Source organism: Atractosteus spatula, chromosome 3 (assembly GCF_055471065.1).
Source record: "Atractosteus spatula isolate fAtrSpa1 chromosome 3, fAtrSpa1.hap1, whole genome shotgun sequence".
Classification (NCBI taxonomy): Eukaryota; Metazoa; Chordata; class Actinopteri; order Semionotiformes; family Lepisosteidae; genus Atractosteus; species Atractosteus spatula.
Genome location: NC_142708.1, coordinates 36,375,585 through 36,394,428, shown reverse-complemented (window position 1 = coordinate 36,394,428; position 18,844 = coordinate 36,375,585). Strand labels below are relative to the sequence as shown.

General features: G+C 36.2%; 1 protein-coding gene across 3 annotated transcripts in view; it reads right to left on the bottom strand.

Annotated features, from left to right (window-relative positions):
- The window catches only part of wdfy3 (WD repeat and FYVE domain containing 3), a 152,285-nt gene that overhangs the window by 23,732 nt on the left and 109,709 nt on the right, over positions 1-18,844 (bottom strand). For 2 of the 3 annotated variants that reach the window (XM_088910743.1, XM_088910745.1), the window contains exons 34-43: positions 17,139-17,238; positions 15,723-15,883; positions 10,638-10,867; positions 10,151-10,257; positions 9,456-9,638; positions 7,673-7,830; positions 6,959-7,036; positions 5,842-6,069; positions 1,798-1,966; positions 1,273-1,436 (exon numbers count right to left, since the gene is read on the bottom strand). In XM_088910743.1, the coding sequence (XP_088766869.1) occupies positions 1,273-1,436; positions 1,798-1,966; positions 5,842-6,069; positions 6,959-7,036; positions 7,673-7,830; positions 9,456-9,638; positions 10,151-10,257; positions 10,638-10,867; positions 15,723-15,883; positions 17,139-17,238 (1,578 nt within the window). Of the gene's footprint in view, positions 1-1,272; positions 1,437-1,797; positions 1,967-5,841; positions 6,070-6,958; positions 7,037-7,672; positions 7,831-9,455; positions 9,639-10,150; positions 10,261-10,637; positions 10,868-15,722; positions 15,884-17,138; positions 17,239-18,844 lie in introns of all 3 variants that reach the window. The other variant, XM_088910742.1, reaches the window with a different exon arrangement.

The following is an 18,844-nucleotide window of genomic DNA, read 5'->3' as shown; positions in this document are numbered from 1 at the left end:
TTGCACTTCAATTTGGGTTTATGGTGCTCTCTAAACTGTAGTGTTTCAATCCCATCCATTACATAATATGCTGAACTAAAGAGAAATAACATCAGGACTGGTGTGTACGTTCTATGCCCATCTACTGAGAACATGAGAAACTATCTGGCCCATCTAGCCTGTTTGGTAGTTAGCAGTTAACTGAAGAACTCACACTAGTGAGTAGTACTTTTTTAATTAAGGACAAAGGATTTTTTGAATTAAGAATTAAGGACTTTCACATATGAAGACATTTCTTGAGACAGTATTTGGAGCAATTTGAGTGTTTGAGCACTTTCAATTCTAAAAACCCTGATTGGCTGGAGCATGTCAGTTTTTTCAATGAATTTAAATAGTTACTCAGAAATGTTTTTTCATGAGACTCACTGACTTCTCAAAATCTATATCCCCAAGGAGCAATAGCCACTTTTTTCACATGGTGTGGGAACAATTAGATGTGGTTGTGTTCTAGGGCCCGATTTGGGTAAGTCTGTTCTGGAAATAATGTACGCTTTTCTCCCTTATTTGCTAAGTGTATGGCTCCCCAGCACTGGTGGCCCTTCCCCAGGAGTCAGTGAACCCTTTCCTTTCTTGGCATTGTTTCTATGGATCTTTCAATTGCACAAGTCCAAGTGGCTGGTGGAGTGGGACAGACTGAGGCTGAGGGCAATGGACACCATCAAAGCACCATTAAGCCTATTTTAAGGGCTACCTCCTGAGGGGGCATTTCTGGAGTCATCTGAGGGCCGAGGAGGGAGGATATTTACTACCCATGAAGTGATGGTGGGAGGGGGGATGGGATGAGGGATAGAATGGAAATTCTTTATGGTTTTGCTTTTTTGTATTTGCTACAATAAGTATATTAAACTTTGATCCAAAAAGTGTCAATTATTGTCATAAATTCTAACATACCACTATTTTCAAAAGAAACATATTGTAAGAGCACAGCTCTATCTGGACTAGCTGTCCAAACCACCAGTTTGAAGACAGTTGGCCAGGTGACTGTTTAAAAAGCTGTAAGCTTGGAGTGATCTGAAGAGGAGAAAGCTGAACCGCTCTGTGCTCTATTCACAGGAAGGAGAAGGACTGACTGAGGATTGTTTCCTGGCCTTACACTGTGCCCACAGCATCAAGATGCTGGCTGTGACCTGGCCACCCCAAACATGTCACACTATTTTAAAGTAATGCAAATTCTGAAGTGTCTTCTGATCTATCATGGAATGCCACAACAAAAGAGCAAAAACTCTATCCAACCTTCTCTCCCTCTTCCAGTAACCTCAGCAGAGTAGTATTATCTGTCTTCTCTTCCTCATCCATGGCCCCAGATTCCAGCAACTGGTCTTGCAGCTGCTCCTGGCTGTCTTCATCTGCCCCGTCAGCAGTGGAGCGTGAGCGTTTCAGTGGGGGCTTCACTAAGCCTTGGGAGTAATGGGGAACAGCCAGATAGTGTTTTAATCTGACATCAACAGAAGACAGGCACAATCTAATGACTAAATAATCGAAAAAATGTAAGCTTGCTATTAAAATGGTCTTATCTGATGATTCCGAACATCTAAAGGTATATTTAAATCTGTAATTTGACCATAAAGGACTACTGTTAAGAATAAAAAAGCATATATAATCAACTAATAATATACAATCACACCATCTGTTAAAACATCACATAATATATGAACTGCAAAGTTCTGAGAATGTCATAAGGCCATATGCTAGGGTTTAACAGAAGGTAATATGCTTGCTGTTTCAATAGCACTGTAAGCTTAATTAACAGGCTGTTACCTTTGACTTTGGCGATAGTGTCCTCTCCATGCTCAGGCTCATGCTGTGTAGTCTCCCCCTCTGAGCTCTGCTCAATGGAGTGCTGATACATGCCTGGATTTCCAGAGAGGACACGCATGTAGTACTCCTTGCTGTCATAACTTATGGCTCTTCGGTAACGGGTGGGTTTCTAAAAAGACATTGTTTAGGATTAGAAACTATCTTCTGAATTAAAATTAAATTTTGGAAAGAGATATGATAATCATTATTGCAGGCAGGTTTGACATAAACAGGTGCATTCACAGGACCTATTCTTCATTAAAGGGCATATGAACAGCCATTTCTAAAGTAGAAACAGATTGCACGTCAAAACTCATTTCCACTGTAAACTGACTGCGCAATGCCTCGGTCAAACTGCCCAAAAAATCTTCACTGGCCAAAGAAGATCGATAGGTGGCACCTGTGGTGCATTAGATATTATTGAAAACATTAGCTTAATTTACTCTGCTGTCCTACTTTTGTAAATCTACTTAATATGGAATATTAATATGGTACACTCATACCAAAATATAAGAATGTTCGGTATGCAAATTTCTGCTTATCCGAACATGAAGAATTTGTACCATGTAATTCATTATAAGAAAGAAATTTTGCTAATCCAAATTAAAGTGACTGATTTTGGCTGAGAATCTTCTGTGATCAGTTGTATTCAGTGCCAGACATAGCTAAGGATAGCAGAAGTGCTTTGTTTACAATTACAACGAAAGGTTGTGCTCTCATTTTCAAAGTGTTTTTTTATGTTTGTTTTGTAGTTGCTATTCATTATGGGGTCTTAAGGAAGAGAAAAAAGATTATTTATGTCTTTAACAACAACAGTTGTTTAAATTAGTCAACAACAGTATACACATCGTTCTAGCAGATCGCATGGATAGCGATCTATTATGAAAGAATGAAAAATGTAAATCTGATAACTAATTATTTTGCAGCTATAGCTGGTTTATTTGAGTAGAACTGCATTGTTCACTAATGCTATAATGGTCTGTATGGTATTATATGTTTAGGGTGGTTTTTGAGTGAACTTGTCTTCGGTTCAGAACGGGGTGGAATTTTTCCCATAAGAAATAATGAAATTTTTATTTCCGATTTACGATCTCCCACCTTCAGAACAGATTTTTAGAAACTAATTAGGTTCAGATACCGGGGTATGAGTGTATTATGTAACTAAAGAAAACTTTTGGTAGCTAAAATTAAAATAAGTTTCTGAATGTCATTATTATAAATTAATGAAAATAAAAAATATGGTACACAACAGTATACTTCATTGATATTTATATTAATTTTATATATCACACAGTCCATTAAATATTCACTGTACTGTACATTCTCAATCTCATAAGCCCATCAGCATTTGTACTGGGAATATATAGAGATAATAAAATGATAATATTAAACTGAGGAAGAGTGGCAGAAGATGATAAGCCCCACCACCACAGACAGACGGAGAAAGCAAACTGCAGGTGTTATTAACCAGAGTGTACCCAACAACTGGTTCAGCTACAGTAGTTGTCATCAGCCATTCACACTCAACTGTGTTTGTATTAATTCAAGAAGCTTTATTGGCATGGCAGATAAATTACAGTGTTGACTCTGCTTATACAATCACCACAATTATCTACAGACGTTCATGGGAGAAACACATCATAGGGCACTTACCTATAACATACAACATATTAAAAATTTGTTGTAGGACAGGCTCATTGTTCCTCAAGCTGTGACAGGTGATCATGTACTGAGCTGCCAGCTTAATATCACCTTCAAATTTTGATTACACATTTCCTAATTCACTATTTTTAATGATTGGCTATATTTTCCCAGGTTTGTATACAAAATGAGACTGCTCAAATTAAGATAATTTTGTCTGACATTATTTCCTGTTTGGTAATCCTACTATTTCAGCATTTCTACACAAGTTCTGCAGTTAATTTGTATACTCAAAATACTACTGAAATTTGAACAAAAGGGACAATTGTTCATAGGTTCAAAGCATGTCCTTATTAGATAGCTAAACAGAACATGCAAAACACTAGAATTTTTGCACCATCATTAGAATGAAGAATATCATATTATATATAATGTTAGATTTATTTCTATCTTTTAACTTCTATCATTTACATTATATAATTAGCATTAAGACAAAATATAAATCATTGTCTCCCTCACCAAGCAAGCAAAGTGTGTATTGTACTATATTTTTTAATTAAAAAACTTTTCAGGAAACCCATTCGATGACCCATTTGACCTGTTTTCCACTAATGTATGCTGGAACTGGTCTCAATCTTTAGCGCTCCTTAAGTCTGCTTAATGACCCTATAATCCAAGTTCCTAGTACTTTTCCATGTTAATGTTTTGTATTGGCACTGCATAGAAAGTTGCTCATTCTAATATTTTATTTAAAACAGAACAGAAAGTACTTCCTTCACAGCATGTACAGTAATACGTGAACAAAACGAATTCTAGATATGCCACACATGTAAATCACATTATCCACAGATAACCAAACAGTACAGTGCAGTTAATCAGCTATAGTACAGTACTGATTAGTACTGATCTAAATATAGTGCAAAACCTATTTTAATCTGGCCTCTGTTTAGTTTTGTACTGTACATGTTTATTTTCTTCTAAACACAATATGATACTGTAAGGTTTTAAAGCCACTACAGTACAGTATGTGTAATAATATATTTTTGTAATCAAAATTTAAAATATTTTTTTTCATTATGACTTGTGTCTTAAATTAGCATTAATATAAATGAAGACAAAAGAAAGCTTTGTTTAAAATTAAAAACTTTATGGAAGCCTAACGAGTCACTCAACAAGTAAATACAATCGCCCAAATGCAGGCTGTATCTGGTCAAGTAACTAGCTAACTGTGACCAGAATACCCCAAGAGGCTGCCAAGGGTAGAGTGGGATTGGTCAGACAGAGCTGTTTTGGCTCACAGCTAACCATGCAGTGTTGTGGCTGTCTCAGGCTTGATGTGCTATCATTAAGTGATGTGCTGATTAAACCTCCAGCCTGTGTATTAAAAGAAGAATGGCTTGAATTAGGTGCCTACACTTCCTCATTTTCCCGCGTGAGGTTTTGAGGATAGTGATAGCGAGATGTGAAATACAGACAATAAATATATAAAGAAGAAAACAAAACTATATATTCTGAAAAAAATAAAGTTTTTAAATGGAGCAAAAAATGTTTTTGTGAAATAGTCAGCTGATTGTCTAAAAACACATCTGAGCTATTGTTATCTAGTATTTCAGTTAATATTTGACCAATTACATATGAAGTGCTCATTAAACTAGCAGTAAGAATGATAAAGCTAGTGAATAAAGCCCAGTACTGAGACATTTTGGGAAGGCTTTGTGTGAAGATAAATTGCATAACAGATATTAAGGAACAATGGGGAAACCAAACAGAAACACAACAGCTTGACAAAACCACAATGCTTCTGCTTCACTTAAATTGACCCCCTTCCTGATCAATAACATTGTCACATTTTTCATAAAGGGGACCTAAAGGGAAATGCAACTTTTAGAGATCCTGTAGCATTTCTGATACAAGGGGACATCAGATTTCTTGCTTTCTGATTGCTCCTTTTGGATTAATTGGTGATGTGCTAAATTGAGAATGATTTTATAGATTTTTTAAATGATTATGTACAATTAATTTAATTAAATGTACTTAATACTTTGGAAGAAAACAAATACCCCTGTTTGCTTAATTCTATAGCTTATTCACATTTTTCCGAATAGTGATAAAACACTATGTTTAAGAATAAGCTGTCTTTAAATCCATAGGAATTTAATTGACCTAAACATGAAATTGAAGGATTGGTAACAAATTTAAAGCATAATTCAAATACCTCAAGCTACACAGTGACAGTTAAAAGTGTTACAAGACATTAAACTGAATTTGCAAAAAAATAATTTCAGCAATTTCAATTACTAAATCTGAAGTGGTTTGTTCTGCTGGTTTAGGTGTGGTGGATCTATTGTACTGAAATGTGCTTACCTGGGAGCTGGTGTCTTGCTCTGTGTCTGGAACATAGGGGTAGTGGATGTAAAACATGTCATTGCGCACCATCTTCTTCCTCATCCGGCAGGGTCCTTCAGTCATCTCCAGCAGGAACTTGTCCAGGTGGGACCCAATTGGTGGCCCCCAAAGGCCCCTTTCTCTCAGTAACTCATACTCTATCTGAGCCCACTCCTCAGTTACATACTTCAGGGCATTCTGTTGCCTCTGTATGGGGAAGAGTAGAAGGAAGATAATTTTTAATTTTATACTGTCAGCTGATCTACCGTACTATTTTTATTTGCTTCAGTACTAGAGAAAATTAGCTGTTTGGATCTTGGATTTTGTTTATAATTTCCCCATTATCCCACTAGTGATAGTGTTACGTCTGACTACTGAGTGCTGACCATTAGATTCTGCCTATGAGTACAGAATGATGCGGTCTCTGAATGATGCGATCTCTTGCAATACCATACCAATTACTCTCCATTTTAGGTTTACATACACAGTGGTAAATGCTAAATACAATATTTATCACTGGTCTTTAGTCAAGTAATTGGTTTAGTACTATATTTCTAAAGATGATGATGATTTCAGGTGCAGAATACAGGAGTGAGTACTACATCTAGTTGTACAATTAAAGGGATATAAACAAAAGTTTGTAATACCATTGATAGGCCCAGTGTTTTGGCTTGCACTATTCAAAATACTACATAAACTACAATAAACTAAACCAACAAATTGACACTTGCATGAAATATTTAGCTAATTCAGGAAAGTTAATGAAAAAACTGATAAGGTATACGGATAGTCAGTCAAGGAAGTGTAGAGAAACAATAGGTTTATTCCATGCTGAAAAGAGAAGAGAGAAAAACCTTCTCTGAAGAAGGCTTCACAGCCGAAACATTGTGTTTTCTCTCTTCTCTTTTCAGCATGGAATAAACCTATTACTTGTTCCTTTTCAGACTACGCATGCTGATGCAGTTACCCACAAGGAAGTGTAGAAACACCCTTCAAGGTTCTATGTCTCAGTCACATGTTCTGTACCAGTTATATCCAACATAATAAAAGACACTTTGAATGTTTTATGCTAAGTGAGTTTACATTCGTTACTTACTTCTTGATACTCCTTATACTGCATGGCCACCAGATCCCGAACAACAGCAATGTGGGTAAACATCCACTGGAAGGTTTCCTGAAGATGGAAGCTCTACCAATAAGTTTGGAAACTAACACAAAGTATATATAATGTTGTATAAAAAACTGCACACATATCATCTTAGCTAAAGGAAGGGGAACACAGTGAAGCATTTTTAACATTTAACATTTAGGACAAATAAAGTTAATCACTACAATGTTCAGGACAGAATCTTTAAATGTTTAGAAATGAAGATTTACATGTGTACACAAAATACAACAAATGGGAAAAACTAAATGTCTAAATTTTAAAATATTTAACATAATATAAATACAGCGATGGCTGCGTAACTTGAAAGACCATCTGAGGCAGGAAATATTTACAATAAATTGTTCTTAATCAGAATAAACCTGTAAAACAATGAATCATCAGAGTAAAGATGACAGTCAAACAAAAATATGTTAGCTTCTTTCTTTGTAGTTGAGAACTATCACAACTACAAAGAAAATATACTTTATATAGTCTTTATATACATAAACTTTTAAAGAAGCCACTACAATCATTTTATGTCCTCAAAAACACCATAGTATTTTATCATTGCACACAAAGTACCTTATCACTAATATGAGATCTACAGTTTTACAATCTATTTTGTCAGCTTTGCAATACACTCTATGAATCTATTCCACAGACCTGAGCAGAGAGATTACTTTTATTGAGCCCACTTTCTTTCCTATTGCGCCGCGCTCCTGTCAGCTTGGACAGGCCGAAGCCACTGCTGACTCTGGACAGCTTGGACTGTGAGACGGGAGCTATGGCTTCTCCCCGGCTGATACTCTTCTTCTCATGGGCTGGAGAGGAGCACACAGAAGACAAAACAGTATAGAAATATAGGTTGAAAAAAAAGTCAACATCTGTCATCTTAAAAATAAATACATTTACTTCAGAAAATATTCCACTCAATAGGTAAATATTTAGATCAGGAACTGCAAATTCCAATTCCAATCCATCTAAAATATAAAAAATTAATATATTCCTATCAGACCTCTACAAGTCTATTTTTTTCACAACTTAGATTAGACATGTGCGGCTAAGTTCTTGCAGCTCATTTAATTTACAAAGTGCGATCAATCCCCAGTGCTACTATTCAGCTTTCAAATCTCTGTTTCTTTAATTAATTTCTTAATAATGTCCTGTGAAAATTCCAGACTATGTTTACGTGAACCAACAAAAAAAACATATTTACATCTAGAATATTTTAATTTTAAAAGTTTCCTTTTGGGAAATTCAGGGGCACATTTTATTTTGCTTGCAGCCAAATTTTGTAAAAATCACTCTCGCTGTCTGCATTGTCTACTGTATGTCCAAGTCAGCAGCCATATCACCTTGTAAAGGAGCACATACACTTAACAAGGAAAAGAGGTTCTAAGTGCTTTAAAAAAACTAGTACATACAACTCAAGTCTCCCTGAAACTCGTCGAAACTTGAGTATTTGCACACATATTTTCAGCAGCCATATCAACCTGCAACTCACAACTGACAACCCACTGAAGCTAAGCAGGTGTGAGTGCGGTCAGGACCTGGATGGGAGACCTCCTGGGAAAAACTAAGGTTGCTGCTGGAAGAGGTGTTATTGGGGGCAGCGTGGTGTGCTCACCCTGCAGTCCATGTGGGTCCTAATGCCTCAGTATAGTGACGGAAACACTATACTGTAAAAAGGCGTTGTCCTTTGGATGAGATATGAAACTGAGGTCCTGACTCTCTGTGGTTATTAAAAATCCGAGGGCATTTCTCGAAAAGAGTAGGGGTGTCACCCCGGCGTCCTGTCCAAATTTCCAGTTGGCCCTTATCAATCATAATCCCCATCTAGAAATTGGCTCCATCACTCTGTTCTCCTCCCCACTAATAGCTGATGTGTGGTGAGCGTTCTGGCGCACTATGGCTGCCGTCGCATCATCCGGGTGAATGCTGCACATTGATGGTGGTGGAGGGGAGTCCCCATTACCTGTAAAGAGCTTTATGTGGAGTATCCAGAAAAGCACTAAGTGTCAGCAATTATTATTATTATTGTATCTGCTGTATTCACAGGAGTTTAAACACACAAGCTTACAATTTCTTCCCTTTAGAAACCATCAAGAAATTATTGGTTTAGCTGGTTTGTGCCTAAAGTTGCAATAGATCCCAGAGATTTTAGTTATTCCCATAGATAACTTAGGACAGATCATCAACAGGCTCATTTCAGAAACTCATGTTTTACTTCATGTAATTCATCATTCAAATGAAGGTTAAGATATGGATTACAACAGGATAGTACACCAGGTTTATCAAGCAGTACACATATAACATTTTAAATCTGCTATAAAACGAAAAATCTAAAATTTGACTTTTCATAGCATGCAATTTAAATTAGGATTAGCATCTCTAAAGAGTTCTTTTTTAAACAAACAGTGTGTTAGAAAATAATTACAGAACTAACCTAGATGATTCTGCCAACTCTTAGCAGCTGCCTCTTCTATGTGGGCTCGTGCAGTGACAATATCTACATGGCCACGGTCATTCGCAGGCAAGGGCACTTTGAATATTTCTTCCAAGGCTTGCTTCTTACTGAGAATGAGCTCAGTCCAAACTCTGTTTACTGCTTTCAGCAGAAGTTGACGACCTAAGGTAAATGGAAGAGAACAAAACATAAAAAACATTTCATTTAAGTTGTCTAAATTTCACTCTAGTTGATCAAGCAAGAACTTGACTGAAGTTTTATTTTAACTTTCCAGTATACATCTTGGATATAAGGTGACACTGTACATCATATCTTTATTTGTTTCAGAGAAGATATTACAGGAAATTTCCAGCAATTTCTTGAAAAATCCAATTAGGCAAACAAACCATCTGACCTATCAGTTAATACAGTCACTCTGACACAACTTTCTATAGGCCTCTACACTTGTGTTTCATGATCTTTTGTCAAACATATGGATTTTATAAACCTCTGAAAAAATAAAAGTTCAGAACAATAATGTCCCAATTCTCTGCTAATCTGACGATCAGTTTTAAGTGTCCTGAGAAAAGCACCACAAAAATACTGCAGTACTTCAAAAAGTCCTGCACCCATACTGGACTGCTTACAGTGTAGATACATGTCCTAATTCATGTTGCCCTAATTCAGCAGTTTACCTTCACTGACATCCTGGCTGTGCGGCCCATCAGGTTCAATGTCAGAAGGCATCATGATGTGCCATGTAGTCATTCTAGCTTCGGCTTCCAGACCAAAGCCATCAACGCTGCTAGTGGAAACAGAATTTTAGCAGTGACTTCTCTACCCAGAAAGATGTATTTGTTGTATCCAGTCATTAATGCAGAAATGGTAGGACACTTGGGTTCTTTAAAAGCTAAGAATACATGATAACTAATTCCAAAACAAAATTCATCACAAGTTACTAAAAAAACCACAAAAACTGTTTAATACAAAACCAAAAAATTTAACATATTATTGAAATAATTCTCATAAGGTATTTTAAATTACATTCAATTTAAATTCAATTTAAATTTTTGGCACAAATAGAAAAAAAACATTATGAAACCTTGTGAATTGTTTTTGCATTAAAACAAATGACTTTTAAAAAATGTTCTCTGTGTTTCTTTAACACAGTGAGATTCTCACCTTCCCACATGGAGGTTGATGAAGCAGTGAGCCAGACAAGCAATGAACTCCTGGTCATGGTTGCCTGGGCCCAGGATGAGGTTGCGGTTGACAGTGAGCACACGCAGAGCGTCCAGCAGAGCCACCTGCTGAGGAACGGTCTTGTGTGGCCGGGAGAGCTGGTAGAGGATGGTCCTGTTCAGGCAGTGATAGATGGGGTCTAGGGATAAGCCTTGAGATCTCCTCTTAGACTTCATGGCAAAGAAGAACAACAGAAAAATACTTTTGTTGAGCTTTCAAGGTAAAAAAAAAATTCAAAGCTAAGGCCCTTAGGAATACAGCATATTTGGCATAATTCATTCAATAAAAAATTTGCTTTGCTTAAAAAAAATGATGCAACATGGAAATTGGATAATCATACCACAACTAAGTGAAAATAATTAATCAAAATTTAAGTTAAGGTTGTAACAAACATACAGTATGTGATCCCCCAAAAAATCCTGCTTACTGTAATCAAGTAAGTAATCCAGTAAATCCTGCTCACTTAATGAGAAACATCCGATCAAATCTCATTATGTTCACGTAGATGCTGTAATACTCTAAATGTACCAGTATTCTCTTATTCAAGGTACTCACTACATGTGTATACAAACTTTAGGTTTAGTTAAAGGAACTCCATACTGTATGTTAGGAAGACGCATGCAGCAAAGGCATTTAAATGAACGTGAGGATTAAACTCCTCACAATTCAAAGGAATAACCAAAAGATTATCCAAATATGTTTTGGATGTAAAAATAATAAGGGAGATTCTTCATCATAAATGAGCAGTTTGGTTTCAAGTAAGCTATATGTTTAATTGGATTTGATCAGGAAGGAAAAAAAATATTAAATGAAAACAAATTTCCTAGGAGCACGCATTGAGGAATTTAGATGTACAGTTGCAAGAAAAATGTTGTGAACTTGGACAAGGGTTCACGTACTTTTTCCAACCTAGACTGCGAATGATTAAACAATGTGTTCAGTACCGATAAGAATAAGTACAATTGTTTGTGTGTTATTAGTTTAATCAGATTGTGTTTGTCCATTATTGTGTCTTAGTTAATGATCAGACCACATTTTTATGACTAATTAATGCAGAAATCCAGGCAATTCCAAAGGGTTCACAAACTTTTTCTTGCAACTGTAAATGTTTAATTTGCATAACAACATAACATCTTTCCTGAAGATAAGTTCAAAGTCCTAATAACATTTTTTAAAGAATTCATGTGATATCCCACACTATGCATAAGTTAGACCGAAAATGTAAATTGAAGCCACAAGACCAGAAATGTAAAATTAACATTTTATTTCATAATTCTTATCCTACAAGTTAAGATCCAGGGCCACAGCAAACAATTCACCTTTTTCAATGCAATTTTGAAAAGAAATACAGTAATCTCCTGCTATATGCAAAGTTACCTAATGTGATTTAGAAGTATCCATACTGAATTTTCTGTACTCATTTTACCTTGTACAACCTTGTGAGTATCTTTCAGCTTGAGAAACATCTGTAAGCTGTGGTGCATGCTTGCTTGAGACATGTCCACAATGTCATTCACATTCCTACAGTGCTCTGTGCATATTAGTGGGCTTTGATGGTTATTTATATTTGATTATACCAAAAAGTGTTAGTGATAGAGAATTCCTAAATAATGTGATAGTCATTAGGTAAATAATAAATAAATGAATTAAAGAGGCTCCATAGTGTATGAGAAAGGACAAAGAGTCCTTTGTTGCTAAGCAACCTAGATCCGTGATGAGCTTAAAAGAAAAAAAAGTGCTTGATAAGTTGCATGAAGGACTAAGCAATACTGTTTGAAGAAAGATACAAGATGTGAGAAAGGGGTTAACTGATTTCTTTCTGCACAAAGACTTCTTGTGACACAAGACATTCTATGCTTAGGCACCTTTGAGTTATGGCAGGGAAGGGAGTTAATTGATATGAAATTCCAAGTGCAAGATAGAGACCCCCTAACTAAGGAAAGATAAAACTGACCATTAAAAGTGTTCAAGGTCTTGGGAATGTCCAAACACAGGTGGCCCCCTATTACTATGGTAACAATTTGCGGAAGTGGGTGAAATTTGCTATATAAACTGGAAGTTTTGTACCTATATTTTGAACAATACTTTGGTCTTATTGTTTCTTGCATGCAATAAACTCAGTTGTTCAAATTTCATCTCAGGTTCTAGTACTTATTTGTCTGTTACCACATGTTGTTAGCCTGTTTTTGTAAATTTATCTACAACTCGTAAAATAAAGAAAAATGAGAAAGCTATCAGAGCAAGTGTAAGAAGTGGAACAGCAACATTGCTTAGGGTCTTGTACATGTCACATGACCCATTTAGCATCATCTCAACATAATTCTTATGTTTATGTCAGAAACTCATTTAAAAACAAAATACAATATGATTTCCAAAATATATTATTTTACTTACTCTGATGGCATTGTTTCACTTTATTATAGACATTTTAATTAGTTGAATATTGATTTCAGTTCCCCTAACCCTACTTTTCCTATAAGACCTTAAAAGGGAACTGGGGAACTGCAACACTATTTTTATACTTCGGGGTTAGAAAGAATTGGCGTGGATGAGTTCAGGTGTGTGCAGCACCATATTTTTCAATTCAGAACGAGGCAACAAACCTTCCGATGACATGATGCGGTCCTGTTACACTGAAAAGAAGCAGGTTTGTGAATACATATCTTTTAATCCAATAGAAATATTGTTCTCGACATCAAACCAGTTTTGCTGAAAAATGGAACTTACTTGTTAACTGTGCATACACATCACATTGGAACATTTCTAAAGTAAAATGCCTGCTGCACAATCTGAAGTTATTTGCTCCTACATCACATTAAATGAGTCATTACAGAGACAGGTGAGCAGGAAGGGGCAAATTACATGGCAATCAATTAATTAGGTAGTTATCACTTGGGTGGATAGACAATACAAGTAACAATCCCCTGGACCAGAGTTGTACTTCTTTCATGTACATTAGGTATTAAGGAGAAAGACTTTAAGCTGCTTTCTCTTGGACTGTTAATAGACAACTCAAAGGATTTATGTAGAATGGTATGTCAAATGACAGCAGCAGGAGTTTATAGTTTTGGATGCTAGAGCTAATCTCTTGCACACTGATTTCCACTTTGTGTGATTGAAGAACTCCATAGTGAGAAGGTTATTCTGACCTTACAGCTGAATATCCAGCATGTGACCTTGGTTCCTGGACAAAAATTATGGAGCTTTTCTTTTTGCCTACACAAACCTGTCTTAGAGATCTTCTTGGCTGACATCTACTAAGTATTGAGACATTTTGAAGGAATGCAGCACGATGAAGTAATGCAGCACTACTGGTGTCCACTGACTTTAAAATGAAACAGCATCAATCTGAATAAACTGGGAGCTGTAGGAAGACACCACTGGACTGGTGCTTGATGCTGGTTTCAGATAGATCAGGTTTCAGGTTTCTGATTCAAATTTTCTGACTTTCAGGCTGAGATGTTTCACTGAGCAGAGACAGAGTGAAGTGCTTCCTGAAAAAGGGCTCACACAATGTCAGAGAGCTGATCAGGAGGCGTAAACAGTATTAAATAGAGAATAGAATAATTAGGAGGACTGATTGGAGCATTGCTAGAACATGGGACATATTGATAAATGACCTGAGTGTGTCTGAATGCAATTCCTGGTGGGAATGTTGCTGTCTCCCAGGGCTACTGAGGACTGTGTGCTCTAAGCCGACTGGGTGTGACAAGTAGGCTTTGGTCTTGCTTTGGCATTCATTCAGAATCATGCCAGGATAGCATGAATCTCAGCTGCTTTAACCTAGTGAAACGTCACTGTTCATCTGCTGTCCATACATCATCGCAGAGCTTGTGTACTGTAGGTAAATCATATGCTATCATGACCTGCTTTTTGTCTAATATGAAAAAATAAGAACTGCTGAACTGGTTTTAATGATACACAAAGAACTCCTTACGTGCAACAATATTTTCAGGAACACTAATATACATGGGCTTCTTGGTATTACAAAGACAGCTGGTGCATCATAATAAAAGAAGGATTTTAACCCCATCCATTAGTACAACAGCATCCTATCTGATGTATATTAATTTTAAATGTAATGTTCAATTACACTTGTTTACTTATTTAGTTTAATAAAACTGCATACATACATAGCTGCACATATACATAATTCCTTAAACTGTCACGTAAAACTTCTCATTTAGAATAAAACCACGCTATGTGTTTGCTTTTTCAGAGCAAACAACAATCTGCCGATTCCTCTAAGTCAAGCTGAGACTGGTTTGAGGGGTTATGAGAGTTTCAAGGTGTTATAGACTTATCCAACATGTAAAACAAACTACTATTATGTTAATGATTTAGTTTAAAGCTCCATTATACTTTACACAAAGGTAAAAATAATTACACTAACTTCTATAATCACCAGTGAAAACTGACAGATACAGTCTTTTCTATTTTTTCAGTTTCAAATTATATTATCACATTTGCTTAATTTATACGCAATTGCAGTATACAGCTAAGCCTACTGATTTAAACAAATTTGCTTATCAGTGGGAGGCTTGTGCCTGATTAAATAAATCTGTCACTTATTAGTTTATGAAAAAATGTGAACTAGAACATGCTGGGATATTCTCTGCGGTATAAAACGTGAGGTATTTGTTTACAGATGAGTCCACAGCAAATGGCTTACAGCTGAAGATTTGGTATTTTAAAGCTGAAGAATCAGTAGAAAAGTCAAGAAATTTAGTTGTCCTGTGGCAAAATTTTTATACTTAAGGAAATTTAAAAAAGTAATGGAAAGTTCTTTGTAATGGAAATTGAGAAAACAGATGGTATGCCTAATAAACACTGATTATTTTTAACAGTACCCATCTGTTTATCGTATATTTTGCTAAGAAAAATATAGCATTTTCTACATACAGTATAAGAATAAAAAAAGAACAAATGCAGCAACCCAATGCCATTTTTCTTATCATTATTCTGTAAGAAAATTTCAGAAAATGAAAGTAGCCCCAGGCATTCAAAAATCAGACCTCAACCTACCTGCCCAATGAGCTGGATGATAAACTCCACCACCAGCTTGGACTCCTTGTTAAACATCCCTTGCCACAGCTTGTCCACCACACGCTGGGTAAAATAGAACACGTTGTTCACCAGGACATGGTAACTGCCACCACTTGTGATAGGCAGTGATGCATCTTCTCCTGAAAAAACAAGTAATAAAACAGACAAACTTCACATCACATTCATGAAAGACTAAAAACATTCGAGAGGTCAGATAGAGCACTAAGTCTATATAAATACCACAATAACTTTAGCCTCTCGTAACTGGTAAAGCAAGTGATGATAACAAAAGAGAACTTTTTACTGTTTCCATAAATCTCTGTTCAATCTCCAGTTCTTACTTTTCCAGATAATTAGAGATATGTACAGTACATAAACAGGGAGATACAGTATGTACAGTACATAAACAGTAAACCCTGAATGAATGATGAGGATCTGAATCCCCCACACAGTTTTTCTGCAAGAAACAGCCTTTCAGTCTTTGCATAGGCCTGACACCAGTGATTTGCAATGCCTGTATAATTAGGTATGGGTCTTCTAAAGAAAATACTAAACAAGAAAAGAATGTTAAATATAATTTAATCTCATTTTTATACATATTTACAAGCAAATAATTCAGGTCTGAGCAATGGCAACACTTAGCTGAGGTCTCTCAGGTGAAACACTACTCAAAATGTACGTTTAGAAAACAGCGACTGAATAACCACAAATTAACAAATTATATATATATTTAAAATGTATATGTAATTTATAACAACACCTGAAGAAGGCTCCATGGGCAAAACGTTGTGTTTTTTCTTCTTTTTTCAGCATGGAATAAACCTATTACTTGTTCCTTTGCAGCCTACGCATGCTGACGCAGCTACCCACCTGAACTACTATAATTTATATATGCATGCCAGGCTAGAAATGGCGGACGGCACACTGGTCTTTTATATTCCTCATTGTAACAACATGTGTAAGAGGCTGTATGAAACAGAAACTATAATTTCTGTCTTTATTTAAAGTTATTCTGGTATGTTAACTTGTCATGCTATGAAATAATTTGATAATATGTCATAACGTGGATAGCATTTTGCTGCTACAGTTATTTCCACCCATACCAACATTTTTCATCACATATTGTAAAGGCTTTCTTGAAAGTGCAGAACTGTTAAACTACAGTTTTTTTCCATGTTTTTTTTCTATTCAAAAAGAATAGAATTCCATTAAATAGATCTTCCATTAAACAAACTACACCATTAAGAAGCCACCCTTTCTAAAGTAAATTTGGAAAATGGTTAAAAAACACAATATCATGGTTATTTCTGGTAATAGCTTCTCATGCTGATCACTTAAATACTTTTTAACAAGGTATTTGCTAATAAATAAGTGGCTGTCCAGCCACAGTCTTACCTAACAAGACATCAGCTGCAAGAAGGTGCTCCATTACACTGTCCAGGATATAAGACTGAAACTCCTTCTGTTGGGTTCTTGTTGATCTTTCTGGAGAAGCCTTCAAAAACACAGAAATATTGCTGAATCTTCCACTTACTCAATAAATACCAATTCTACAACTGTCCTTATTATATTAGACAATTAGATTTGGCAACTTGCATGACAGAGTTTTAAATAAAATGACATATTATAGATACATTTTAAAAGTAACATGCTGTAACATGTAATACAATAAATTGCAAAAGCATTCACCCCATTCCAATGAAGTCCCATTTTGTTGAACTGCAAATAAAGTTTACACATTTTTACAGTGAATTTTTTTAATCTAAACTATGGGTGAAATATTAGCAAAAATTGCTCCCAAACATAAAAAACTAAAAACTAAAATATGTTGATTTCATAAGTACCCCTCAAACCCCAGTCAATAATTAGTAGAAGCACCTTTGGCAGCAATTATAGCCTCACATCTTTTTGGGTAAGTACCTACCAACTCCTCACACATGGTGTTTTCTTTGCAAACTTGCTCAAGCTTGGTCAAGTTGCTTGGAGATTGTTGATGAACAAACAATGGACCTGATCACATTCAAGTCAGAACTTTGACAGGGCTACTTAAAAATATTAACTTTCTTCTGTTAAGTCACTTACACTGTAACTTTGACCTTGTGCTTTCAGTGATTACCCTGTCCCAGTTCTCTCTCACCGCAGCAAACCCGGGTTCGCAGTCGTCTACTACCATGGCAATGAACCACATCCCCATATGCGATGTCCATTGTCAGCTGAACTCCAGCCAGCTCATCATCAGCCAACCCTCATCATTGGCCCCTGGTTAACTACCAGGTTTAGATCAAGGATACGTAATCCAGATTGCATTTGGTGCTCTGACATTGAGTCAGTTTACCAGTTTACAGTGCTTCAGTCTGTCTGTTCAGTCCTTCCTGCATTACTGACTTTCCACCTGCATTCTTGACTTAGTCTTTAGATCTTCCCTTTGTCCTGATATTATTTTCAGATTATCTGTTACCAAACTCTGACTTTAACCACAAGCCTGATGAATCCCTTAATCAGCATTCTGCACTTGCTCCAGCCTGGTCACTGCCACCTCTGTGCAACCCGAGCTCCATCTGTTCTAGCTGCTGCCTGTCATTTCTCTATCTGCCACTTCAATTGCCTCTCATTCATCCCGGCTCTGGATTTGGATATTTCAGTCCGATTACTGATGTGACTCACACCCAGTAAGCAGCTGTGTCATTACACGTTTTAAATGTTTAGCAGAGTGCATTTTTTCTCTAAAATTTGTCTGTAACTTGCTCCATCCATGTTCCTCTGAACTTCTCTGTTCCTGTAGATGAGAAGCATCCTTGCAACATAATGCTTCCAAGACATCAAATGGCCGTGACTGGCACAGACGGGCTTTGCCATTCTGCAGTACAGGCCAGCATAATGGAGTGACAAGGATATTGCTGACTTATGACATTTACATAAAAGTTTTCTTTGTAAATTTGACCATTCAAGTTTTAATTATTGAGTGACAATGTGCATTGTTAAAAATATGGATTATGAAAATAGAGAATTACCAAAAACAGACCAGGAGGGTTGATCATTAAGTAAAATTAATAATCACAACACCCAAATTAAAATTTTACCAAGAAAATATCTAAACAGTG